This window comes from Crocodylus porosus, unplaced genomic scaffold (genome assembly GCF_001723895.1).
Source record: "Crocodylus porosus isolate Cpor-Errol unplaced genomic scaffold, CroPor_comp1, whole genome shotgun sequence".
Classification (NCBI taxonomy): Eukaryota; Metazoa; Chordata; order Crocodylia; family Crocodylidae; genus Crocodylus; species Crocodylus porosus.
The window spans coordinates 82,885,478-82,913,141 of NW_017728931.1; the positions used below are offsets into that span (position 1 = coordinate 82,885,478).

The following is a 27,664-nucleotide window of genomic DNA, read 5'->3' on the forward strand; positions in this document are numbered from 1 at the left end:
TGGGGGAGTCACTGTTCCCCCGTGCACTGCCAGAAGTAACCAGGAATAACGGTCACAAGCTGGCAGAGGGTAGATTTAAGCTAGAAATCAGGAGGCGCTACTTCACGGTCAGGGCGGCTAGGATCTGGAACCAACTTCCAAGAGAAGTGGTGCTGGCTCCTACCCTGGGGTTTTTAAGAGGAGATTAGATGAACATCTTGCTGAGGTTGTTTGACCCCAGTACTGTTTCCTGCCATGGCGGGGGGGTCGGACTAAATGATCTACTCAGGTCCCCTCCGACCCTAGAAACTATGAAACTATGACTTAAGACTACTGAGTCTCACTATTATTCCCCTTTTGTCAGCAAATATCTGTGAAATTGACCAGTCAATTAACTTATTCTAGCGCTGGTCCAAAAGAGGATGATAGCTTACTACTGCTCTCAGTTACATAGCTGAAGTGATAGGGGTCTGTGCAATCTACCAAAAAGATCCAGTCTTGCTGATAAATCACAAGGGTGTTAATATTATGACAGATGATAGAAACTATTTTTCCCAACTTGGTTTTTCATAAAGCTAGGAAAATGCATGTGCAACACATATACATGTATGCACACACTACATTAATAACAATCACTGTCACAGCATGGGGTTCCCAGGTATGGCTGTGACACCCCTAGGGCTCCATGACCATGCCAATCTTGTCCAACGGGCACCCTTTTCCTTGCCTGCCACATCTTGTTTGTAATTATAATAAATAGGGCTGCCCTCAAGTTTGTGTTTGGACATGGTCCTGATGGACCCCACTGAACCCTTTGGGTTCCTGGACCCCTTTTTGGGTCCTGCTCAAAATGGCTGCCTCAGAGGACAACCTTAGCCTTATAGGCTAGATGCGTGGCTCCAAAACCACCCTTTTACCACCCCAAGCCTCACAGATGGTATTTAAATGTTGCCACTCTGGGGCCTTGCTATAGCTCGGCCTCCTATCACCACTGAGCTCTCTGCAGCCCTGTCTCCGTGCCCACACTGGCACTAGGCTCTCTGCAGCCCCTTGGTCACTGCGCCCCCTGGCACTGGGGTCCCCACACTGTAGTTGCTGTTTATAAATGGATGGACCGGGCTGAAGCCTTTTCCTCCCCCAGTAGCCTCAGCTCGGTCCACCCGTTTATAAACAGCAACTAAAATATGAGCCTCTGGGCTATAACACAATGCAAGCAGTTTAGGGTGTGCTGTGTCCCTTTAAAAGAGTCAAACTTCCCCCCAGCACTAAGTTCCTTGTAGGCCAGGTACCTGGTGAGCTCCTGGAGCCCCATTAGCCCTATACGCAGCGTATCAGGCAGCCACAGCACCTCTGGGCAATTCTTCCCTGGAGGCTCCTTCCACTGGTTGCTGCTAGAGAACTACCACACACTGGTCTCAGCCCTGGGGTTTATATGTGCCCAGGGCCCTGCCTTCTTCCAGTCAGCTGACCAGGTGCAGGTGCAGACTAATTCCCTTGCTGCCATGGTAACCTGCACCTGTGGGGTTTCTGTCTGGCTCTTAGGGCCCTCTCCCTAGGCAGTTTCTGCTCTTAAAGGAGCAGGCACCTTAGTGCCCTGCGACAGTCATTTAGAACACGGCAAAGCTCAGCTCTCCAAAATTAAGAAATACCTAGAATTAAGAATGAGATTTCTTACTCCTATGCAATCGTAGTTTGATTCCCTTCTCTCTGTGCACTGTGATAGTGTCTTGAATTACCTGATTATAGATTATTTTTTTCTCACAAGATCCTTGTGCAGTGCATAGAATGGATGATGATAATGTGTACCTGGTTAGTATTTTATTTTCTCCTCATTGTTCAAGGAACACCCAGGCCTTCTCTGCTGCACACTATTTCAACTCTGCAATGAAGACAGAATTATATATGTTTCCTTAGGAGTTTTCCATGGCACTCACCATTGCAGCATGTGAGTGCCTTACATATATCCATTACTTACTTTCCATACCACCTTTGAGAGATGAGTCACTTATCATTACCTCCATTACAGATTGCAAACTGAGGCACAAAGAAATTAAGGTCAAAAGCATTCCATACTTACCTACAGAACTTCATATATTCAAAGGACAGCTGCCACTGAGATCTGCACTTTTGCACAATACATTTTAAAATAATACAAGAAAAACATTTCTAAACCAAAATTAAAAGTATTTTGATCAAAAAAACATTGAAACAGGGCATTTTGACACTTGCCTGTCTTTTTTAAATATATGTATCTCAGTGGATATAGTCTCTCATCTGTACCAACCAGATTCCACTTTTAACATCTAATTTTAAACTCGTTTATAACGTTAAATTGGCTCTTTTAATTCTTTTTCATTTCTTTAATAGGGTTAAGATTCTTTGTATTTTTGTGGAGTTATAAAAGTGCTAAATGCATTTCAGATTTTTTTTAACGCTATTTTTGAATTTTGGGGAACAGGAACAAGAGGACTAGCAAGACAATTTGTAAAGTGATGAAGGACTATTATTTTCTGATGCCTCAGACCCGGAGATTATATATATTTAACTGGTTTGTGAGTCAGAACATCCACAAAAGCTTAATCTGCCTATACATTTAGCAGATTGGACAACAGAGCCCATCGTAGATAAAGGCTTTTGTCAGTGCTCTATTATGGCCTGAATTACAGTTGCTTACTCTGTCAAATTCATGGCAACTACAATATCAGATAAAAAGCTTCTTTCTCCCTGAATCCAATGGTTCTTTGTCTACACTTGTTAAAAGGCATTACTTACAGTGACATCTATTTGAATTAGCTTCCATATGATAGCTGAAGAAATGTCCATAAAGCACCAGGTTTCTTGTTTTCACAAATGTTTCATTTGTGCAGGGTGGGAACAGCTTCTTGATGAAGAAGCCTAACTGGTATTGTTCTTTGAACTATGCAATAACAGAAACATTGCGTTGACATCTATTTTCTATCTTTTTGGACAGTATCACGTAAGCAAATGGAGCAACTGGCAAAAATCAGTGAATGAGTCCACTATTATTAATACTGCTAAATAGTTTAGGAATGCTGCCATGTCTTGGGATGCTCATGGGTGTTGCAGCTACGGGCAATTTTTCCTTCTGGATCTCATGAGAAATGCTTTATTTTTTTAAGTTTGCCTTACCACAAATATCCATGTTTTGGTCACCTCACCATAAATTACTATAAAACACTAATAACTTTTGAGACCCCCTGAAAAATTTAAGTTGGCACAAAATGCAGCCACCTGTTCATTAATACAAATTTCACACTGGAAACACATTGTGTCAGCACTCCAGAATTTTCATTACATTTCTGAGTACAAGTTAAAGTGTTTGTGTTAACCTACATAAATAAAAATAATTTGGCTCCTGAATACCTGGGGCATTGCTGGAGGGCTACCCCTGTAATTTCTGCCGGCTTGGGCCTGTTCTCTTCCCTGTCCCAGAAACTTGTATCATTAAACAATAGAGTCAAATGCACATATATCAACTAGCTAACAATGGAAAAGGACACTGAGGGGAAAAAAAAGAAAAGTACCATAGGTACAGAAAGATCATTTATCTTGCTGTCTGATTTGAAGCTCACAAAAAAAAGGAGCATGTATCCTGAATGAATAAATATTCTGAAAATGTTATTGGCATTGGGATTAGGGGAGAAATGTTCAACGTACTAGGACAAAGTAATAGGTTGGTAGCATGACTGCCTAGAGACACTATCCAGGGAAAAGAGGTTGTAGATGTGACCGGGATGGTGTCATACACAGAGGAAGTACTGCCACCATCCTTAAAAAATCATAAGCAAGGTTCTGTAAAAATAGATAATGTAATCGTACTCTCTCTCTCTCTTTTGAGTTTCTGAAAGATTATTTGACTGACTTGCTTTTATGAAACTTTTGGAAAACATTTATTTCTTCAGCAACTAGCTATTGATCACATCAACCCCTAGAGGGCCACCTTGCATTGAGAGCCTGCAAGAAGAACTCATTCTGAATGCTTTTGATACATTTTTTACAGCAGTACATCAGTGGACATAACTGGTAAAAATTTAAATTATTTGAAAATGTAGGAGATGATAGCTTTGAAAGATCAACATTAAATGATGATTCTGTCTGTATATAAACAGCTAAAGAATATGCATAGAAGATGATAGATTATTCAAAGTTTAATGATTTCATATGTAACATAGTACACTGGGTTTATTTATCTTTATTCTGAAAATATCTTGCAAGGATGTAAAAGTAAGTGAAAGATTAAGGCTACAAGTACAGTCCTTAGATTTGACTCTTAAAACTATATCTGTTTGTAGAGATAGTAAAGTGATTAGGGCACTGGAGAATTCAGTTAAACTTTCTGCCCTGTTGTACATTTTTCATATCAGCCTGGGCAAGTAACTTAGCCTCTCAGTGTCTCAGTTCCTTATCTAGAATAAAAACCAGTATATTGAAATATTATGAGATGCTTGGAACTGTAGTAATGGTAGCCGTACACATAAGTAACCTATCTGCTCTCAGCTGAGCTGCTAACATCAGTTACAGGGAATACTCTGCTTCAGAATTACAACATATATATTGTCCTGACAACTTAAAAAACAAGAACCCATGCAAACAAAAAATAGAAATGAAAGGAATGTGAACACTGTAATACACAGATTTTTACTGGATTAGAGAAGTGGTCCATCTACTCTATTGTCAGATGCTGAAGAAGAAGGTACAAGGAACCCACAGTAGACAGGCATAGAATGACTTGTGCTCAGTGAAAGCCTCCTCTTTACTTCCTGTAAGTTAGAACTTGGTTTATGCACTGAAGTAACTCCAGGATTTAACTATTATATAACTGTATTATATGTAGGACATCAAAAAGAAAGGTTAAATTCACAACTCTATATATTTTGCTAAATGTCTTTGTAATAGTGGATCCAGAAAAAGGCAATCATGTCAATCCCAAGAAAGCTAGTGTCTTGAGGCACAGCTGATTTGCATTTTTTTTTTGTGACTTTTCAGATTCAGTTTTGAGGGCATGTTTAAAACTACTACTACCTATGCAGATGGCTGGAAAATGTATTCACTCAGAAAAATACTAAAAGCATCATTTCCCCACCCCGCCCCCAAAAATGTATAGGTGGAAACCTTGGGTTTTGTTTTTGGGGATTTTTTTTACACAACCCTCCCCTCCCCTCAGCTTTTCCCCAGGCCACTTCTCCCCAAGTTCCTTCCCTGCCCAGGGTCCTCCCTTACCTGTGGTTCCAGCAGGGGGCAGCCATGTGGCCCCAGGCCAGAGGCCCCTCCTGAGACTTTCCCCTGCGGAGGCGGGCCAGGCAGGCCCTGCTGTTATGGGAGCCCACCGGGCTTCCCCTGGGTCCTACTGCCCTTAGTTCCCGTCATTTTTGACAGGAACCAAGAGCAGATGAATATTAATTTTCTAAATTTTTTAGGGGCCCCACGGGCCAAATAGAATGGCCTCACAGGCTGGCTCCAGCCCACAGACCATATTTTGCCCACCCCTGCCCTAGACAAACAAACTCGTGGGCCCCTACTTAATGCTGTATATTTATATTACTTTGTTTGCACTTAATCATCATAATAAGTAAAATAAGCACAACTGGGCCCCTTCTTCACCTAGGGCTAAGGTTGCCAACTCCCTTTGAATCTATTCCGGGAGGTTTCATCACATGACACAACTATCACAATGACAGTCATAACTTGACATCAGGATGGCAAAGGCACATTACTATTACATTGTAAAAATCCACTGACCAACTGTCTGAATCGGGTTCAACATTTAATATTTATTGGAATGAGTAAATGCCCTAGCACAGGGGTGGACAAAATGTGGCCCAGGGGCCAGATGCAGCCTGCTAGGCCATTCTATCCGGCCCATAGGGCCCCCTAAAAAATTTAGAAAATTACTATTAATCTGCTCTGGGCTGCTTGTCATGTGGCCCTCGATGGCTTGCCAAAACTCAGTGAGCGGCCCTCTGCCCAAAATAATTGCCAGTCCCTGCCCTAGCACCTATCTCCCGGGTGACTCCCAGAGGTATCCAGGAGATTTTTTTCTAATTCCTGGAGGCTTCAGGGGAATCCTGGTAGGCTGGCACCCCCACTTAGGGGCTCAGGCATGGGTGTAGTTTGCCTGTGCATTAAAGCAGCCAAACCAAGCTGACCTGCTGGGGTTGGTGGGGCAAAAATAAATAAATAAATAAAAGAGGCTTTATTGGATTTTGGTGGGGTAAAAGGGAAGGAGGGCAAGCTCTGAGCCCGCGTGCCTTGAGTCGGAGGCAGGCAAGGTGGTTCTTTGGCTAGAGGTGAGCGCTTTCATTAGCCCAAAGATGAAATGATCGAGTCAGCTTACATGTATGAGACAAAAGATCTCCCCCCTGTCCGAAGCCCTCGCCTGCCTGACCCGGCTATAACCAGCACCCCCGAGTGCAGGGGGTCGCGCCCCGCCGGCTGCAGCCACGCCCGCGCAGCGCCGCCCAGCCCCAGTGCGTGCGGGGCGGGAGCGGGAGCGGAGCGGGAGCCGGGCTGTGGCAGCGCAGTGCCCAGGGCTCTCGGCGCCAGCGAGGAGCGAGCGAGCGGCAGCATGGCCGGGCCGAGCGCCCTGCGCGCCGCGCTCCGGCTCTGCAGCCTCCTGAGCCTCCTGAGCCTGGCGGCGCCGGCGAGGCAGCCGCAGGAAGACGCGCTCTATATGTGGATCGATGCCCACCAGGCGCGAGTCCTCATAGGTGAGCCCTGGGCTCCGAGACCTGCGGGGCACCGCTCGGCGGGCCCCTCCCGCGACCTGCGGCTGACTTTCAGGGGCTGCGGCTGCAGGCGAGGGGAGCCGGTCCTGGACCACCTGGCATAGAGGCTCCCGAGGCAAAGCCCTCGTGCTGAGGTGGCCTCGGAGCCCCAGGAGCGCGTCGAGGTGATGCTGGCCACCTCTAGCCCTGCCAGGCAGCTGGTCCCAGGAGAGCGACCGCCCCCTCCAAGCCTGGCTGCAGCCCTGCCTGCTTCAGGCGTTTGCAATCTTGCTCTGGCTTGATAAGAAAGGGAAAGTTGATCAGGCAGCTAGGTGCCGCTGAGAATAAAAAGCGGTCTCCAGAATAAATCTTTGTGTTTTAACCCGCGGTAAAATCCTGCTTCGTTTCCCCCTCTTCCCAATTCATCACCTTTTTTTTTTTTTTTTTTGGTAGGCTTTGAAGAAGATATTCTGATCGTTTCTGAGGGGAAAATGGCTCCATTCACTCATGATTTCAGAAAAGCTCAGCAGAGGATGCCAGCTATTCCTGTCAATATCCACTCCATGAATTTTACCTGGCAAGCAACAGGACGGGTAGGTACAGACTAAGACTGGAAGAAGCAAAAAAGCCCTCTTTACATCTAGCAGAGGCAAATATTTAGTTTTTAGAATACTTCAGGAAGCTTTTTCTAACCTGCTCTCAAAAGACCTTAAAGAAATGGCCCCTTGATTTCAAATCACTTGCCATCTGAATTATTAATACATTATTTGGACAGCACAGCAAATGTATACAGTTCTTTAAAAATGTAAAGTGAGATACTGTCCCCAATCCAAAGTATTACAATCTAATCCAGACAACACCAAATACAGGGTAAAAAAGGAAGTTAGAGGATATAGAGGATATAGAGACCATATTGACATGGAAATAAACTTAAGGAAAAATCTTGGAAGGAGTAGGTTTTAGAGAGACAAGGGAGCTTTCTTGCCAGATGATAACCTAAGGACATAAAGGCCAACAAAATGATCAACATAATTAGACAATACAAGCTCATGAGGAAGATATTAGCTTGTCTTAGTTAAAATGAAAAGATTCAAGCCAGTAATCTACAAAGTGGATGCAGTTTTAACTCTTTTTAAATGCATAAGGTTTTTGTGAGAAATCTCTACTCTGTTGTTGCATGCACACTTAACATTTTAATACATAAAATGTATTAAAATAATATACTCCTGCTAAATTGACTTATTTTTAATAAATATGGTATCAAAACTATCCCAAACCATTATGACTACAACATCACTCTAGTAGCAGCAAAACAATGCAACCCAGAAATCTTTTGAGCCTTCAGTTGTCTGTTTGAAATATTTTATTGAAAAGATAAGCATGCATGGCATATTTCCCTGAACAAACATGCATAATTTGATTCACTGACAACATACTTTTAATTTGCATAAGGCTGTATCATGTTAGTCTAAGTTGTGGGTACAGAAACATTCAGTTCACCATAAAGATTCTGGAAAACAGAATTGTTTTTTCAAGAGTAGTGTATGGCTTTTAAACAATAGAATGCTTGGCAAAAAGGGAACTGTGTCATCTTTAAAATATGTGGTGAAAATTGGTTATATAATTCACTTAACTGTATGTATTTTCAGTTATGTAAATATGTATTATACAAAATTATGGTTATGGTTCAGGAAGTCTCTTACAGCAACAACTGTATACTTCCTTTTCAGTGCCTCCTCATCTTTCCTGTATTTACCCCCATCATGTGTTTTAGCAGCATGGCTATCCCCATTTCACAGAGGGGTACTGAGGCATAAAGGCTAAATGACTTTGCTGATGTATCACAGGGATTTGTTCCTATATATGCTGTTATAGAGAAAACAACAGGTAGGCCCAGGAAGTTGGTATTTAAGCAACTGGAAGTAGTTAGTGTGTCTCAGAGTTGTACTCCCTGTTCTATTTCTCTATCCCTCTCATCTCTGACTGCTGTCCATGAAGAAAAAATGTTCTTGTATCCAGTAAGGCTAAGAAGTCTGAGAGAGCCTAATTTTCTAGGCTTTCTAGAAGATATCCTGATTGCTTTTGAGGGGAAAATGGCCCCATTCACTCATGACTGAAAAAAAACAAACCAACAGAGGATGCCAGCTATTCTGGTCAATATCCATTCAATATTAACCGCTTTCTTCCTTTCCCTTCTTGCTTTCTTGCTCTGTCTTCCTTCTTCTCAACCCCTACATACAGCTTACCAGGGAAGGTCTGACTAGCATTGATGTCAATGGTAAGATCCGTGTTTTTAAAACCAGCACATGTTTAAGGGCATTTTTACCAGGCATGTGCTCTGGGATGTGGTGCTGGGTGCTTTAATTAGAGAGCTGTGCTAATTAAAAGCATCCACACACTGAAAAACTGGTGGTGGGGCACTTTGAACTAAAGCTCATTGAATGTATTTTATTTCAAAGTGCCCCACTGCCATTTTTTTAGGATGGAGATGTGCAGGGACACTGATACACATGATGTGGAAGGCTGCCAGAGTGCATCAGTTTCCATGCTCCAGCAGGCTCCATTAACCAAGATTGAGTCTGCTCCAATGTGCTGGATTTCCAATGTGTCAGAGTAGGCTCTGCGCATGTCTATAGGAGCTAAATGTTCTGCAAGATGTGGTTAGAGTACTTGGCACCATGCAGGACTGAGCCCAATTTGAGCTGTGACAAAGGAAATCAGCCAACCATTCCTTCTTTTCTTTTTTAAATGATCGTAATTTCATTAGCCAAAACTACCTTGGTATGCTTCAGTCTCCTAAAATAAAAAACACAGTAATTAATTTACAGTTTAAATGACTGCATAGCTACACCGATACACTATTTGAATATATCCACATTCAAAATCAGATCAGAACTATGAAAGGACTTTAATTTCTAGAGTAACAGATGGACATAACTGATATTTTTTGCTATTTTTGCTTCCACATGTAACAAGGATAGAATACAGATGTGTACATCTGCACATGAAATTAGCACAACACAATAAACTCCAATGCAGCTTGCATGGAGTTTATTGTTCCTGGGCGCAGAGTATACATATGTATACCCAAGACCACAGCAAGTTGAGCCAAGTTGGCACAGCCCTGGCTAGCAGGGTGTCTGGGGGTCAACCTGCCAGCTTGGAGCTATTCTGCCCCAGCTCAAGGAGCTGGCTGGGGCATGAGGGTGCTATAACGTAAGGCAGGGGAGGGCAATTATTTTGGGCGGAGGGTCGCTTACTGAGTTTTGGCAAGTCATCGAGGGCCTCATGACAGGCAGCTAGGGGCAGATAAATATTCATTTTCTAAAATTTTTAGGGGCCCCACGGGCTGGATAGAATGTCTTTGTGGGCCACATCCTGCCCGTGGGTCGCATTTTGCCCACCCCTGGTGTAGGGCTAGCCAGCAGGCAGCTCCTGCACTGTAGCAGTCTCATGCCTCAGCCAGTCCTGTCACTGTCTACATGTGCAATGTGGTGGAGTAAATAACTCTGAAGTAGGATAGTACTTGTATTGGGCAGTGCTAACCTACAGCAGAGTTCATTAGTTTACTCTGGCCTAAAAGCTCCACATGTATAGATGGAAACGCTTTACTGTGGAGTTAAATAGGCCACTCCACAGTAACCACCTCATGCAAATGCCCCTGGTGATTACTAAAGGAGAAAAATACTGGTGTTTAAAAACACAACCCTTAATTCTGGAAATTTTAAGATAACATCTGGAAAGTTGAAAGTAAAACAGAGTTCGCTTTCAGACGCTCGTGAATCAAATAAGTCCTAAAAACAAGAGGTTATTCCTTTGGTGGAAAATCTGTTATCCCATTTAGTTGCCTGTTATAACTAAACACCACTTCCCCACTCCATCTTATGGATGCAGTCTATATATACATGGGCAGTTTAGTGCGATGGCTCTGGATATTAAACACTAAGTACCAGTGCAGATTAGGAAAGGTTCTAAATTTCCAACCCAGGCTGAAGGAAAACTATGCTGGCTTTAAGCACTTCTGCACCCCCCCGCCCCTGAGGGGGAGAGGCTACTGACATACTTTAAACAGCTGTGCGGGCCCATCCAAGTTCAAGCAGCTTCACGAAGCTGTCCGATGTGCTAAAGTACTGCCTGGAATCTTCACAGTAGCTTGTGCATTCCACCAGGAGGAGCTTGGAGGACAGTCTTACAGCTGCTCCTGTACCAGGGGAATTCTCTCCCATGGTGAACTAGGGCTTTCAGGACCTTTATATTTCTCTTTGGCCCTTTTCTCTGATGTAAAGGGGTACGAGCAGAAGCCAGGATCTCACTCTACATCTTCTAGCCCATCATGAAAACAACAGTATTTTGAGATTTGAGATTAAGGGTATAGAATTACAGTTGGTTGTGGCAAAGTACATTTTCCCAAAATGTCCAATTACCTTGTATTCAGAAGTATGGTCTTCCAATGTTTTGGTTTTCTTTTAAATGTAAGTTTTCACAGTCCTCTCCAGGTAAGTGCTATGTGTTTGCTGCCTGTCCTCAGAAATTGGGCTTCTATTTAGCAATTTCTTAAGACTTTTGATAGAATTTTCAAGAGAAAAAATACAAGTACCCTTAGTATCTAGAGAAAAGGTATTAAAGATTTTAAGGAGTAGTTTGCCTCCTTTCTAATAGCCATTAATTAGCATACAGTGATCTTCTATTTGCTAGCACTGCATATTTAGTTTATGATGTGTTTGTAGACTCATAATCCTTCTACCCAGATAGTTGTGCCAAGGAATTTCTTTAGTGTTCCAGAGCTCCTTGGAAATAGAAAGACTTTAGAAGTATGTGGTAGCATATACATAGCTTCTAATATCAGTTAGAACAACTTTGGGTATCCTGGACCCATATAGGGTTTGCATATGGAAATATAATGGATTAAATTAGGGATTGTCAACTGGGGGTACACGTACCCCCGGAGGTACTTAGAAAGGGGCTCGGGGGGGAAGAGGGGGCAAGTGGGGATGAAGCACCGCCACGCATCACCCCACGCTGCTGCCTCCCAGGAGCAGGGCCAGAGGGGTGGGGGTAGGGCAGTGGCTCCCCATTGCGGGCCACACAGGCACCAGCTGAACGCAGAGCTCATACATGACGGCGGCTGCTGCCATTCATTACCCTGTGCTGTCACCCCCACCTGCAAGCCCCCCCCACTCCACATCCAGCCACTGCCACCCCCCCACCCCGTGCTCCATCAGAAGTGTACCCAGAAGGGATACACTCCTTAGAAAAGGTTGAAAACTCCTGGATTAGATGGATGTATATAATGGATCACATATGCTATCATGTATGGCTTAAATCCCCTCATGTCCCAGAAGCTCCAACAATCTAGGCCTTATCCTGTATTGCCACGTGACTTGCATGGCTGTCAACACCTAGGCAAAGTGATAGTTTTATGTCTAGAAGCGTGTGTGTTGGTGCGTGGGCAGGTGTTGGTGGAGGGGGAGTGGGGATAGATGCTGTACTAGGTTCTGGGCAGTGGAGAATCTGGCCCTTCAGTCTTGCAGTGCTGCATTGGTTAGTGCAAATTCTAATTAAAATACTCATTGAAATCAACAGTGGGCATTTAGGTACTAGCAGTAGCTAAACTAGGATTTGAAAAGCAGGTATGATGGAGAACAAAGAGCTCACTTTATGTGTGTTGCACATTATGGCTAGGTACAGACAGTCAAAAAGCCCAAGGCTGAATCAACCTGAGTCTTTGCAGGTTAGTCTAAGCTGCACAAACTAAATTGAGACAAGAAGTGAACAGACATTTACCTTTGATTCAGGAAATACAGCCACATGCCTGCAGTGGCTCAGACCAGAAGCCAGGCAGCACTAGAGCATGGCTCTTTGGCCATGTGTTTACTTTCTCTTCCTGTTGCTCCAGAGGTCTCTGGATTTGCAGTCCAGAATTACAGGAGCAGGAGTCTTCAGGGTTGCTCATCACTACTTCTTCCTGCTTCTAGGTGCCTCTGGGATTTGTAGTCAACAGTTGTAGCCAGCCATAAGTTTGGGCAGTGGAAAGGGTGTTTAACCCCACCCTTTGGTCCCAGACACTACCCAGGGTTTGCCTAGACTGAGCTGCATCCCCAAGCAGGCTTGCCCCTCTCCCACCCTCTTGTCAGTCAGCTCTCACTGCTCCAGCTAGGAAGTAGGGGTCAGGGCCAGCCCTATTCTCTGGAGCAGACAGCACAGTTCAGCCCAGGGCTGAAAATCATGCTGGGGGGGCTGTGATTTAACTTGAACTAGGAAGGGGTCTGGGACAGAAGTTTCATAAACTGGTTTGACCCAAATATGTCTGATACTACATTCAACCAGTTTTATCTTAAACCAGTTTCAGCCATTTTGAAACTAGTTATATGCACTGAACTTGTATTCTGCTACAGGTTTGAACTAGGTTCAGATCACTTAAACCAGTTCATGTGTAACTTCTGTCCCTAGCCCAAATGTGTGCTACACAGTCATGCCAACATTTGCTGAGGAAAGGCAGGTGCTCTCCTTTGGGTGAATTGTGGCGGAAGCAGATGCTAGATTTAAAGGTTCTCTCTTACATTGTGATGTTTGCACTTGGACACTCAATTTCTCCATGGAAAAAGCTTCTCGAGGGATAGGGATCATTAACACTATTTTTGAACAACTCATGGGAAATTAGGAGTGTAAAAATGATAGATTCATAGATGCTAGGGTCAGAAGGGACCTCAACAGAGTCTGACCTTCTGCCTAGGCAGGAAAGAGTACCAGGGGTCAGATGACCCCAGCCAAATGCCTACCCAGCCTTCTCTTAAAGACCCCCAAGGTAGGGGAAAGCACCACCTCCTCTAGAAGCCCGTTCCAAATTTTGGCCACCCTTACCATAAATAAGTTTTTCCTGATATCTAACCTAAATTTGCTCTCTGTCAGTTTGTGACCATTGTTCCTTGTTACCCCAAAAGGCGTCCTGGTGAACAGAGCATCTCCAATCCCTTGCTGTGTCCCCCTAATGAATTTGTAGGCAGCCACAAGATCCCCTCTCAGATTTCTCTCGCGGAAGCTGAATAGGTCCAGGTCCCTCAGTCTCTCCTCATAGGGCTTGTCCTGTAAGGCCCTAACCATATGAGTGGCCCTCCTCTGGACCCTCTCAAGTCTATCAACATCCTTCTTGAAGTACGATGCCCAAAACTGTATGCAGTACTCCAACAGCGGTTTGACCAATGCTACACAGAGGGGAAGTATTGCCTCTTTGGTTCTATTTGTCATGCATCTACTGATGCATGATAAAGTGCAGTTAGCTTTGCTGATGATTTTGTCACGCTGACAACTCATGTTCATCTTTGAGTCCGCAATGACTACTTCTGCGCTGCTGAGAGGGTCACTTCCTAGCCAGTAGGTGTGCTGGATATTTTTGCACCACTGGTTCAGCACTCCGCATTTGTGCCTGATGTACTGCATCCTATTGTGTACTGCCTACTTTTCTAACCTGTCCAGGTTTGCCTGCAATTGTTCCCTACCCTCCGGAGTGTACACTTCACCCCACAATTTAGTATCGTCCACAAACTTGGACAGAATACATTTTACACCCACATCCAAGTCACCATTGAAGATACTGAAGAGTACAGGTCCAAGGACCGAACCCTGTGGGACCCCACTACCCACATCCTTCCAGGTCAATACTGAGCTGCCTGCTACCACTCTCTGGGTGCAACTGCTAAGCCAATTTGCCACGCACCATATGGTGTAAACATCTGTGTCACAGCCTCTTCATTTATTTATGAGAATGGGATGAGATACCGTATCAAAGGCCCTGCTAAAATCCAAGAAAACGACATCCACCTCTACTCTTGTGTCTAAGCATTTTGTGACCTTGTCATAAAATAAAATCAGATTGGCCAGGCATGATCTACCAGCTATGAATCCAGGCTGGTTGCCCTGCTGCATTATTTTTCCTGCTGGTCTCCCACAATTACATTCTTTCATAATCTTTTCAAAGACCTTTCCAAGGATGGAGTTAAGACTGACTGGCCTATAATTACTCAGAACCTCCTTCCTCCCCTTCTTGAAAATAGGGACCACATTGGCCCTTTTCCAGTCCCCCAGGACCTGACAAGAGCACCACGAGCATGCAAACAGCTGTGCCAGTGGTTCTGCTATGACACTGGCCAATTTCTTCAGTACTCTTAGATGCAGCTCATCTGGGCCTGCTGACTTAAACACATCCAGTCCATCCAAGTGACATCCAGGTCAGTGTCGACAGTTGGTGGGTTGGTGTCCCTGTGATGCCCATCTAAGAACCCATTAGGAGACTTAATTTGACCCCTGTCCAAGAACACTGAGGCAAAAAACTCATTGAATAGCTCAGCCTTGTCCCCCCTGTCTGTCACTAATTGCCAGCTACCACCCTAGTGAAAGGTAGGTTGGAACACCTTAATAATCCCTAGCCCCTACATCTCAATGGGTATGAGGGCCAATGAGTTTTTTGCCTCATTGTTCTTGAATAGGGGTCAAGATAAGTCTCCTAATGAACTCATTGAATAGCTCAGCCTTGTCCCCCCTGTCTGTCACTAATTGCTCCTTCTTGTTCAGTAGGGGTACTATGCTGCTCTGTGCCTTCCTTTTACTCCCTACATACCTAAAAAAAAGACTTTGTGTTGTCTTTAATTTGTGTTGACAGCCTCAGCTCTGTAGTTGATTTTGCCTTTCTAACTGCCTCCCTGCAAGTGTGGGCCAAGTAGGTTTACTCCTTGTTGGTAGCTTCCCCCACCTGTATGCCTTCTTTTTTGCACTTTTGCTCGCCTGGATTTCCCTGTTTAGCCAAGGAAGTTTTTTTGGCTCCTTTCCCCTCATACTGGGATCATCTTCCTCTGCGTCCGAAGGATCACATTCTTTAGGAACGACCACCCTTCCTAGGCTCCCATCTCGCCAATACTCCTATCCTGCAGTGCATCATACTAGACTTCTGAACACACTGAAGTTAGCCTTCCTAAAGTCAAGCACTTCCACCCTACTAGTTGTTTTACCCACCCTACACCATATGGTGAATTCAGTTGATTGGTGGTCACTATCCCCAAGGTGACTGAAAATCTGTAGCTCCCCTACCAGGTCCTTCCCCATAGCCAACATCAACTCCAGTAAGGCAATATATCGCCTGCATTAGGTGAACGTCCTGCAACCTATGGCAACAGTTGAATTTGGCTTACTGCTCTTTTGAGCGGATGTCAGGGTAAAATATATGTGCCTAATGTGGGGCTTAAACCCACAACCTTGAGATTAAGAGTCTCATGCTCTACCAATTGAGCTAGCCAGGCAACTTATATAAGCAACATTAGGGGAAAAGTAGAAATTAAGAGTCTTATCCTTAAAGTAACCTCAGTTCCTACGGAGTCCAAGAGTAATCATGGGTACTGAGCATCTTCTGTATAGAAGCTCAGCATAATGCAGGGGATGGAATTTTAATAAAATGGAAGTCCTCCAATATCACCTGGTCTGAAAAATAGCGGTATGTTTGGGTTTAGAAAAGTTGTACTTCAGATGGTTATACAGCTGATGATCGCACAGATGTGTTCTCTGTGAGTTTTAAAAAAAATCTCCCTTGAAAGTACGTAATAGTCTGCATGCATCTGTGTAACCACTAGAAGTCACTCATGTTGCTTCATTTTCTTATCCTGTAGATTTTTTTGCAAAAGAAAATATAAGTGACCTGGAAGTCTGTTTTCTTCTTGAAGCCAATGGGACTTCTGGGAAGAGCCTTCTAAACTAGAAAAGAAGATCCTGTTATGGTAGCTTGTGTTGTTATAGCATGCATTATTTTGCCAAGGAAAGGAAAATTACAGGAGCATGTAGTAGTATTCAGCAGTATATGATACTGTAGGCCTAGACTTGCAAACACCAATGCATGTACTTAACTTTACTATTGATTTCAGTGGGATTTCTCGTTCTTCTAAATATAAGCACACATGAAAATAAATTGCAAGATCGTGGGCATGTGAAGCAAAGCTCTGTCAGTAAATAAGAAGTAAGTAATCAATGTGAAGTTAAAACTCTTTAGGCAGAAGATGATCAAAAGCAAGTTTTTTCCTCCTCTAAGAATTTTTGGCAACCAAGAGTAACGCAGAAGTGGTGCCCAGTACATAAGGAGAATTAGAGAATACACGACTGTTACATTTTCCAGAATATGCTCTGTCTTGTAAAATTAAGGATAGGAAAAAAATGGAATTACAGCTTGGATGAGGATGCTTCTCATCTCAGCTACGGAAAGATAAATGCAGAATAAGTTATCTGATCTCTTTGTAATAATTTTAGACTGATCTGACTGAGAATCTGGCTCACAATGAAGGAATAACAGCATTTTTAGGATAATAAAAAGTTTATATGCTTGTTCCCTCCTTTCCTTAGAAAGTTAATAGGATACTTGTTGTATGCCATTATTACCATAATAAGAAAACCATATTTAAATATTACAATTTCCTTGATAAAACTAGGGGGGCGGGAGGGGAAACAAAGAGTTTTAGTTGAAACAATTCTTCAAAAGAACTGCTAAATGTACATGAATGCCTCATTCAATTACAAAATAAATTTTACTACTTTTAAAACTCCCTAATACGTAGAGTTCACATTTTTCCTAGTAGAAGTATGGCTGGCTTGGAAGTTGTGGTAAATGCAGTTACATAACTGTGCTCTTTAGAATTTACAGTAGTACCTTCACTGTGGTTTCATGTCACCAAACAGAGGAAATACCTTGTTTTCTGACCTCTGTACCATGATTTCTATGTGGAATGTGAATATGTTTACATACTGTGGGCATGATTTTAAGAAAGGGGGTTCTCGTATCAGAAGCACAGCGCCCAGCGTTTAATATTTAGATTCTGTTCTGCTGTGGTATTTTGCATCTTGGTGTTGTAGACATGCCACCAGGGATCAAAGAGCAATGCTGCAGAGATCCTTACTTCATTTAATAAGGCAGGCATGTGCCAGCCATCTGTTGTATATAAGCTGATAGAAAGCAGCAGTAAGTTTCTCAAAGTTTTGCCAAAAAAGGTTTTATTGCTCAGCAGAGATGCGTTACAAGGCACCTTGTAAGCTACATCTGGTTTCCATAGTAATTTACATGGCATATATGTAAACTACACAATTACCCTTTTTACTCAGCAGTGTAAAGGTGTGGTAAAAAAACACTATATGAATTTTCAGGGGTTTTTTTCTTCTACAAGTACATCTTAAAAATAAAAGGGGGGCAGTGCTTTGCATAAAATAGCTAAAGAAATTAACATTTTTTATAGACTGCTTTTTTGTATCTTAATTGTTGATGAACACTGGAATTAAAGGGACAGCACAAACTTTAAAACTGCATTGTAGAAACCAATAGATCTCTCCTTCTGTTATTAATTCTACCTTTGAATCTTCCAATTACTTTTCACAACTCTGTTTGCTTGCTTTTTTATTTTCTTTCACGTTGGAAAGTGAAAATGCATTCTTTGTTTATGGTGAAATACCCTAATATGTTCTCTGTGCTGTAAAGTTAGACTTACACATGGTACAGAGGACTGATTTGTTTTGTAAGACTAGTTTCCAGTAATTTGAAATATATTAAAACACTTATTTTGCTCTTAGACATTATAGAAAGTTTATTTCTGCAATATTTAGATTTTGGTTCAAATTGCAGTTCACAACATTTCTGTTAGGGCATATTAATGATAAAGCATGTGAACAAAGTCCTATTCTACCATAGACCATGCACAGATCTAGGGGACATAATTTGTCTCTCAGGTGTAAAAAATATGATCATTTAAAAAACTTTACACTAGCATTTTTATTTCTATTCTTGGGCTTATATTAACTAGGAGCAATACATTTTGAAAGCCATTCAAGTCTCATTTTTACATTAATTAGAATATGTTTTCAGTGTTATGGAACTGGTAGACAAGAGTTGCCTAAATTATTCAAAATAGGTTCTTAAACTAGACTTGAAAGATCATTAGCGCCCTTGTCTTTAACAGCTATAAGTCGGAGTCAAGAAATGATTTTGACATTGATGTTCTTTTATGGTGGTAGAAAAATTGTACTGTTTTATTAAACTATGCCTAATTTTATTTCTCTAGCCTAGTAGTTCACAATCTTTTTTTGCTCAAGGCACCCCTCAATAACTTTTCTGAATTTAGCAGCATCCCACTTAAAATATATATATTTATTTATTATGGTGCAAAAAAAAAAAAAAACAACATGACTGGAAACTCATTTTTAAGCAAACTAGAAGAAACACGCATGAATAAGCATAATATTAATAATGGGCTGTTATTAACATTAAGTTTAGTTATTAAGTATTGTATTATAATTAATACAGCACTTGAGTCAGTCAGCGGCCTGGTTGAGAATTGTTGTTCTAGAAAAATACTGTCACTATGGGGTCTAAACACCCTAAAGCCTTAATGTATTTATCCCTGAAGCATTATTATGAGGCACCGAGACTAAGGGTCAGGTTCTGTCATTGTCTGAGGGTGTGTAATTACAATTAGGGGTTTTGTGATGTCTAGAAATTGGATTTTTTAAAATTCAAAATAAGATCCCTGCTAGGAACGAGGACTTTGTGCAAAACATCATATATTGCAAGATTGACAATAAAACCACAAGTGTCCCCAGCTTGGTGGAAACTGCTCATTGTCAGCATATTGCCTAAAAAGGAAGGATAGGAAGGAAAATACCATATTGTCTCATATACAACACACAGCTTTCCCCCAGAAAACTCAAAATTGGGGTGCATGTTTTAAGCAGGGAGGCTGTTTTCTTTGCTGAAAATCCATATCGTGCCTAGGAATACTATGCATTAAGGGTGTGTGAAACAGGCTGTATTCGATTTGGATTCGGATTCCGCCCGAATTGGGGACAGTGATTCGATTAGTTGATTCGGATCACTGTCCTGATTCAATTCATCTGAAGATCTGATGCTGATTCAGAGAATCAGCGATTCGGCCATAGACACAGCTTTAAATGTTTTTTTTCTACATACCTCGCGGTGCCAGGTATGGCTCACAAATGCTGTGATGGTGGGGTGGATGGAGCGTCCCACAGGACCGCGGCAAGGCCCTCCGTGTGCTCAGCAGTGAACCCGTAAGTGGACCAGAATTACTTCCAGTCCACCATTGAACATGCAGGAGACCCACGCGCCCCTTCGGCTCAGTGATCAGCTGTGGGGGCACTCCAGGCGCCCCCCCAGACCCAGGAGGCACTAGCCGCTGAGCCGGGGTGGGGGGGAGGAGTCCCCCGCAGACCCAGAAGTAGACTGGAATTGCTTCTGGTCCACTTCTGGGTCCACTGCCAAGTGTGCTGGGGAACCCCCTGCACTCCCATAGGACACTCCATCTGCCCCAGCATCTCAGCATTTATGAGCAGCCTGGTACCTCAAGGTATGTGTAAAAAACATTTAAAGCTGTGTCTATGTCCAAATCATTGAATCTTTCCAAATCTCTCCAAATGGATTCAGAGGGTTCTGATTTGATTCAGAGAGATTAAAGGGTCTCCTGATTCAATTCGGATTCAGAGATTTGGCCTCTGAATCGGGGCCAAATCTCTGCCAAATTGAATCAACAACTGAAGCTTCTCACAGCCCTACTGTGCATGTCATGTAGCTGTTGCTTGTGTCTGCTCCACAAACTGAGAGGGTGGAGCCTTGTTAACTCTCTTACAGCCATAGCTATTTGCTGAGCACTGTAACTTGTGCCTGATGCAGCAGGTGAACTGTTAATAGTATCTAGATGAGGCTTGTGATATAGAAACAACACTTTATTTACAGGAACTTATATAAATAATTTCTTCTAGTAGTGGTGCTCAATCTTTTGGCCCCATGGGCGAATTTTGTGGTGCTGTGTCTGACTGTGGGGACCAGCATCATCCTCTCCCTTGGGGACCAACATCACCCTCTCCCTGACCTGTACTAAGATTGGGTCCTGGCTACCTTTTTTTGCCTCCCACATGCTAGACCCGGCACCACTCCCATTTGGCTCTATGTCCTGGGATCAGGTGCTAAATCCAGCACTCTGTGTCCTGGGCCCTCCAGGGGTCTGGAGATTTGGCAGTGCCCTCCCGCTGCCAAATTTCCAAGCCTTTGAGGAGCTCCACAGGCTGGTTGATATGGGACCACTGCCACATGTTGGAGGTTAAGCAGGCTGGAGGTTGAGCACCCCTGACTGTTAGTTCTTTACTGTAAGTCTTGCTACTGCCTTTGCAAGAGTCTGTGCCCTAATTTTCTGTGACATACAATAAGTCTTCCTGGGACTATAGAGTGTTCAGAAAATATGGGATTTTTTGTCTGCCACACCAGAAAGTTCCTAATGTCACGCTTCCTTGGATACTCTGCATTTCCAGGAGGACTTACTCTGCATCCCTCAGTTAGCCATGACTGTGGAAAATCTTTTTTCCTACATCCTGGCTTCCAAAAACAGGGTGCATGTTTTATTTGCATTATATGTGAGGAAGGTATGGTAAAAGTGAAGGGGCAGCTCTGTAAAATAAGGAGAGGGGAGGCTCTCCCTATAAGACAGAGAGATGTTGCAGGGAGGCTGGGTGCCTGCCTCAGGAAAGGTCTGGAGTGTACAGGGCAGTGAAGCATAGCTCAGTAGTAGCTGGCTTGCCTAGGCTCTGGTTACAGATTCCCTTAAGGAAAAACTTTTTAGAGTGTGGCTTCTCACGTTTCCCGGGGAACAAGGGAGAAAGGATCAGATTTTCCTCACCAAAAACTCCTGCTTGACTTTTACTTTCAGTCACAGGTTTAGCCTGTTACCTGAAAGATCGAGAGACAAGCGCCTCCTCAGGTCCTAAAAAATTTAGGGTTCTTGTAACCAGGGACCTTCCCAGGACCGATTAGGAGTCGGCCTGCCCACCTGTTTCTGGGCTAACTGACCACCTCTCTCACCTGCCACGCCTTGTTGTTCAATAATTGGTGTCTTAATTAGGTGAGAGGCTGCCCATTTCCTGCCCTGATGCCAGGGGGTGTTATCTGTGGCTCCGAGACCTCCCCTAAACTGCAGCCCATGCCTCACAGATGGCATCCACATGACGTTCATAACCCACACCACGACTGGTGCTCCAGGGTCTCACAGGGACTCTTACTCCCTCCCTCATTTTGCTCAACCTTTAGGTCTTCAGGTCATTTTGCTCAAACTTGAGGTCTTTTTTTTGACCCACACTGGGCCTTCTTGTGATGGAGGACTTAGCGGGGTCAGGACTTGCCCCTAATTCTCTGGCCGAGTCCCCCCACTTGGCCTCTAGCCCAAACTAGGGCCTCAGATGCCCATGAATGTACCGTGGCCTCTTCCCCACACATGGGGTTCCTACTATGCCCACTCTAGGGCCTCTATACCATGTCCCACCCTGGGGTTCTTATCATCCTCACAATCAACTACTCTTGGGGCTGGCCCTTGCACTGCTCTTCAGGCTTACTCCCAGTTCAGCCCTACTCAATGTGCTCCTGGGACTGCCCTTCAGGCCTATTCCCTGTTCAGCCCTACTCAGCCCCTCCTTCTGGACAGCCTTTCAGGCCTACTCCCTTTCAACCCTATTTTGTGCAGGGCCACCTACATCCCTGCCTTCTCAGGGCCATCACAACTGCCCTCTCTCTCAGGCTATACAGTTCCCTACCGTCCCCGCTCCAGGGCCACACAACTGTCCCCAACCAGGGGACTCTGGGATCATCCTCCCCTGCAGGCTCAGGTGGCCACAGCCATGCCTGGCCTCACTTCTCTACTGGGGTCTTACACCCCCTGGCACTCAGGTGGCCGTAGCCATCCGTGCCTGCCCCGCGTACCCTCGTAGGGGCTAGGGATTATTAAGGTGCATTTGTTTTGGGGTGTTTTCATCTGTACTGTATTTATACAATTGATTGTTAAGAACAGTAACTAAGTAGAAATGCAAAGTCAATTGCTTTTTTTGGTAAGACATTGCGGCGGGGCAGTGGAATTACCAAGCGGGAGGAGCCTAGCAGCAATGACACAATCCCCATGCCCCTGCTGCACCTGGTGGCACCATGGTGTGCCGAGCCATGGGAGCATGGCAGCAGTGGCATAATTGCTGTGCTGCAGATCCTGCCGGTGGCCCCGCAGCATGCTGAGCCACAGGAACATGGCAGCAGCAGCAGGACCACCATGCTGCGGACTCTGCCGGTGGCCCCACAGCACATGGAACCACAAGAATGCAGCAGCAGCAGAGAGGTCGCTGTACCACAGGCCTTGTAAGCAGCACTGTGGCACATCAAGCCACAGGAACATGGTGATGGCGGCGGATTTGCTGTACCACAGGGCTTACCAGCGATACTGCAGCATACCAAGCTGCAGCCAACAGGGACAAAGAAGCTGGAAAAATAAAAGAAGATGGCACCGGCGTGGACACGCTTTGTAAGCGCATGCTGGTGCCGATGTGCCAAAAGAGGCAGTGGGGCAGAGCTAAAAGCCCCATGCCCCAGTCCAGCAAAGGGACTAGAAGGAAGTTCCCAGGAGCCAAGGGAAGGTGGCAGACAAGATCTAGGTCCTGAGAGGGACGACTGGTGGCAGTCTCCAAACGAGGAGCTGCCCCTACTGGTTGACTCAGAGAAGTCAGGCTACTTACCTGGAAGAGTGAAGTGGAAGTTTGGCTGCATAGAGTGGAGCCAGGACAGTGGCAGAGCTGCAAGACAAGACGAGAGAGATGACTGGTAAAAAAACTATGTGCAACATCGGAATCACAACAACAGGTTGGCACTAGGCAGGGTGTAGGGGAGTGGAGCCCCAATGACCTCACGCTAATAATTAGATCCAATGCGATACTACTGAGCTTGGCTAACAATGTTCCCCAAGCGTAAAGTTCCATCAAAGACCTGGCAGGTGAGAAGCATTGGTGGAGTTAGTAACTGGTGCCAGGGGCCAAACTGTCGGGCTGCAGGGCTGCAGTTAGCTCCAGGCAACTAGAAAAGCATAAGCAAGAAGCACGGGACAAGCAGGGCAAGTTACAGATGTGACTGAATTTTCTTCTCCATTTGGTTTGTAGAGATGCTATTCTGAGATCATAACTGTTGACTATAATAACTTTAATAAAGAACCTCAAAAAGTAAAACAAGTTTCATGACTGACAAATCTTCACATATTACATATTAGCTACCAGAAACCACAATTCTCATAAATTAATTAAATAATGTAGTGTTAGAAAACTGCATATTGCAAAATGAAATTCAGTTTCTCAATGTGTGCAAAATCAGTACCTTATTGGGTTTCTTATTCTGATAATTTCATTATTGCTTCCTTGTTTTCTTGTGTTAGAGTAGATAGGAAATTCATCTGCCAACTACAAACTGTAATGAAAAATAAACTGGAATGTGCTATCATGAGAGACTTAAGGATTCAAAATATCAGTACTGTATGTTAAAGGTAAGAATGGATTGTTTAGTAGTAGCAACAAAATATAGCAAAAAGTGCACCTGAAGAGGTAGTATGAACAAAACAAGCTAGTTATACTACCTACATGGTGAGGTCCCACCCGGAATACTACATCCAGCTGTGGGTACATTAATTCCATAGCGATAGGCAGGCAAGTTCTTTGCATAGATGTAATATCTTTTATTAGACTAACTGAGTAGTTGAAAAAAGGTGATTTGCAAGCTTTCGGGCACAAGCACCCTTCAGGCATAGGGAGACTCCGCTGTTGTTCTGAGATCTCCAAGGAATGCAAAAAGCTAGAAGTGTGACAGGAGTCAGTGAGAATGTAAATAGGTGGAAATTAGGAAAACAATGGGTAGAGACAGGAGGAGAGGAGAGGAACAAGGTCTTTAGACTATCTCCTTAGACCAACATGGCTACAACCAAAACCTCTGGTTCCATGTTGATATACACTTACTGGAGTTGATTCAGAGAAGAACCACTGAGCTGACTGAAAGAGGGTAAGGATGGGTTAAATACCTTAATCTGTCTAGCTTGGAAAAGAGGCTACTATAGTGAATCTGTCTTGCACTACAATGTGCAAGTGTCTTAAAAGGGGTATTACAAGGGTATGGACTAACTCCAATTAATGGACCAGATGGATAGGTCTGATTTTCTCTACAGTACTTTGCTTTGTTCTTAATATGGGACTCACCTTTTGGTTTTTGTTGTCTCCATGGGTACAGGTAGATTCCAGCTCACTAGACCAGAAGGGGCAAACAGACAATTAGGGATTTCATGCCATAGCTGCTAAGAACTTTAATAAACAACCTCAAAAACGAATACTATGAGTTTTATGCTTGATTCTACAGTGTCATAGACTAACTATTTACTGATAGAAACAACTAACTGAAGTCAAAATACCTAACCAAATACTAAAATAATGGAGTCTGAAATCAAACACAGAAGCCTGCCAAACTCAGGTTCTGGCCAAGGGCCCAAAGAAACAAACTCCTAAACAGGGGCTTGCTAATGAGAAGACCTGTCACCAGTCTTGAACGTTAGACCACAAAAAGCATTAGCAATAGCAACCCAGCCAGCTCTTAATTTCTATGATTGGTTAGAAGGTGAGAGGCAGTCTGTCAGATTCCTGGGTCTGAGACTACTCAGGTCTTTAAACACCTGGAGGAGAACAGAAAGTCAGTTCAAATATTTGAACACTGGTATTATGTGCGTGCATCAACCTATGTGTCTCAAGAGATGGGCAAGCACATTCTGGACAAGATTAAACTTCTTACTGACTTTCAAAAATAGCTCTACCACTCACTAGGTGGGTCCCTTGAAGGCAGACTAGTATATGAGTAGCCACAACTTTTGGTCACCTCCAGAAGATAAAGGCACTGTGGGCCCCCATCACTGCCTGCAAAATAGAAGAAATGACATATCTAATAAGAATTTTAGGTTCAAAGCCATGTAGACAAATATCAAGCATATTGAGCAGGCTCAGTAATTGGCATGTACAACACCTTCAGCCCATTCCTTTTTAAGCTTCAATAAACATCACTTCTGTCTTTTCAAATTCGAGTCTAAGTTCATTCATATTCAACCAGGTTTTTTTGGCTAGGTACTGGGAAATAAATGAAATTGTAGAATCTGTGCTTAGTGAGGGAAAATAGTAGACTTCTCTGAGTGTTATCAAGATGCTTATGCCTTGGTTTCCTAACAATTTGTTGTCCCTTGTGCCCCACATGCATATCAAATAGTTGTGAAGGACAAGACTGAATCCTGGAGGGTTCTACATGAGAGCCAGGGGGACCACACTCTGGGATTTCTCAAAGAGGAAAGAAAGAATCTATTCATTGCTTGCAGGGTGTTCACCCAAGTGGTGATCAATACTCACAGCACAGGATGAGATGGATGGCTAGATTTGGAGCTGGGAAAGAATTGTCAGGTTTTATCAACATGTACCTTGGTTTTTGGGTTGGTTGTTTGTTTTTTTTTCTTGTTCCCTCTCCTTCCTATTAGGAACCGCCTGATAGTATCAAGTGGGCATATTCAAATTTCTATAGCTGTCATGGGCTACAACTAGAAGTCTGTGAATTTTCATCTACCCTTTCATCTCTAGAGATGTCACTTTCCAGTTGAGGTTCTAACACTACCTTGCATCTATCCTTTCATCCCTAGTTGTCCTCTTCTAGTCAGAGTTGTGACACACTAGCTGTAGATGCAGTGCATGATGCACCCCCGCCCCCCGCCATTTTGTGACTATAATTTATAGAACTTCATTACATCACAAAATACACTTCGCTCTTGGTTACTGTGTCAGTAGAACCTCTTTGATATAACTTACTTAGCCAAATATTATCTTATCTATTAAGCTGTTTTACCCTGGGCAGGACTCAAAAACTGGTGAAAGGTGAGATTTGGATAAAACACTATTGCCTGATATTAAATTATCAGATGTAGCAACGTACATATTGCTTCACAAGATTATATACTGATAACTAATTTAGGTTTGCTATACAGACAAGACAATGTTTACTTAAATAGTAAGCAAGACACCAGGCTGATGAGAATGAGATAGAAATCTAGATACAAAAAGAAGTGTACACATACAAACAAGCCTTACATATTTCTTAGATCTAGTTCACAGTATCCAGAATAGCTAACATCAGTTGCATACACATTTTAGCAAAATATATAGTGTTGATTTGTGATTGGCACACTCATTTCTGCACATGGAGAGGGTTATATTTCTGAAAGCCTGACTGGTTGCCAGAATCTGTTTTGTAGCTCCCCCTGCCCTTCTTTTATCTGATGCTTAAGCAGCACTGATGCTTAAGTAACACAACCTTGTTGTGACAGCACTGGTTACAATAATAATAATAATAATAATAATAATAACAACAACTGTCTGCTTACACCAAGATACATAGCATGAAAAGGTTGATCAAAACTTTTGAGCCAGAAAAATCTACACAAATGCTCTCAGGATCCACATTCCAATCATCTCTGAACAAAGAGACCATGACAGAATGAGAAGGAAGAAAAAAGTAATAGAACAGTGATGTTAAGAAGCATCAAAACAGATTAAACTATCTGGGGACACAAAGATGAGAGAGTTGGCAAAAGACTGTCAAACAAAGCTTTGAAAAATAAAACAAAATATAATACCATACACTGAAAGGAGGCAACTTTTCCTGGCATAAGACATGGTCTGTGTACACCTGTAAAATTCAAAACTCATCCCCTGTCTAGGGACTGATTTCATCAACAAACCAATGAACAACAAGATGACCAAGTCCAGTCCAAAGCTTGGTTTTCCCCAGGATTAGTTGCATTGGTCCTGTCGTAGTTTCATAGTTTCACAGTTTGTAGGGTTGGAAGGGACCTGAGCAGCTCATCGAGTCCAACCCCCTGCCATGACAGGAAAAAGTACTGGGCTCAAATGACCCCAGCAAGGTGTTTGTCTAGCCTCCACTTAAAGACCCCCAGGGTAGGAGCCAGCACCACTTCGCTTGGAAGTTGGTTCCAGATCCTAGCCACCCTGACTGTGAAGTAGCGCCTCCTGATGTCTAATCTGGATCTACCCTCTGCCAGCTT

General features: G+C 43.4%; 1 protein-coding gene and 1 non-coding gene across 4 annotated transcripts in view; one reads left to right on the plus strand and one right to left on the minus strand.

Moving 5' to 3' along the window:
• The first annotated feature begins 6,462 nt into the window (after positions 1–6,462).
• The window catches only part of WIF1 (WNT inhibitory factor 1), an 81,894-nt gene continuing 60,692 nt past the window's right edge, over positions 6,463–27,664 (plus strand). Inside the window, exons 1-2 of one of the 3 annotated variants that reach the window (XM_019543285.1) lie at positions 6,463–6,707; positions 7,158–7,297. In XM_019543285.1, the coding sequence (XP_019398830.1) occupies positions 6,566–6,707; positions 7,158–7,297 (282 nt within the window). In that variant the 5' untranslated portion in view covers positions 6,463–6,565. The remainder of the gene's footprint in view (positions 6,708–7,157; positions 7,298–27,664) is intronic. The other 2 variants (XM_019543284.1, XM_019543283.1) reach the window with 2 other exon arrangements.
• TRNAK-CUU lies at positions 15,922–15,994 on the minus strand. The gene has a single exon. It is a non-coding gene; the product is annotated as a tRNA-Lys (tRNA).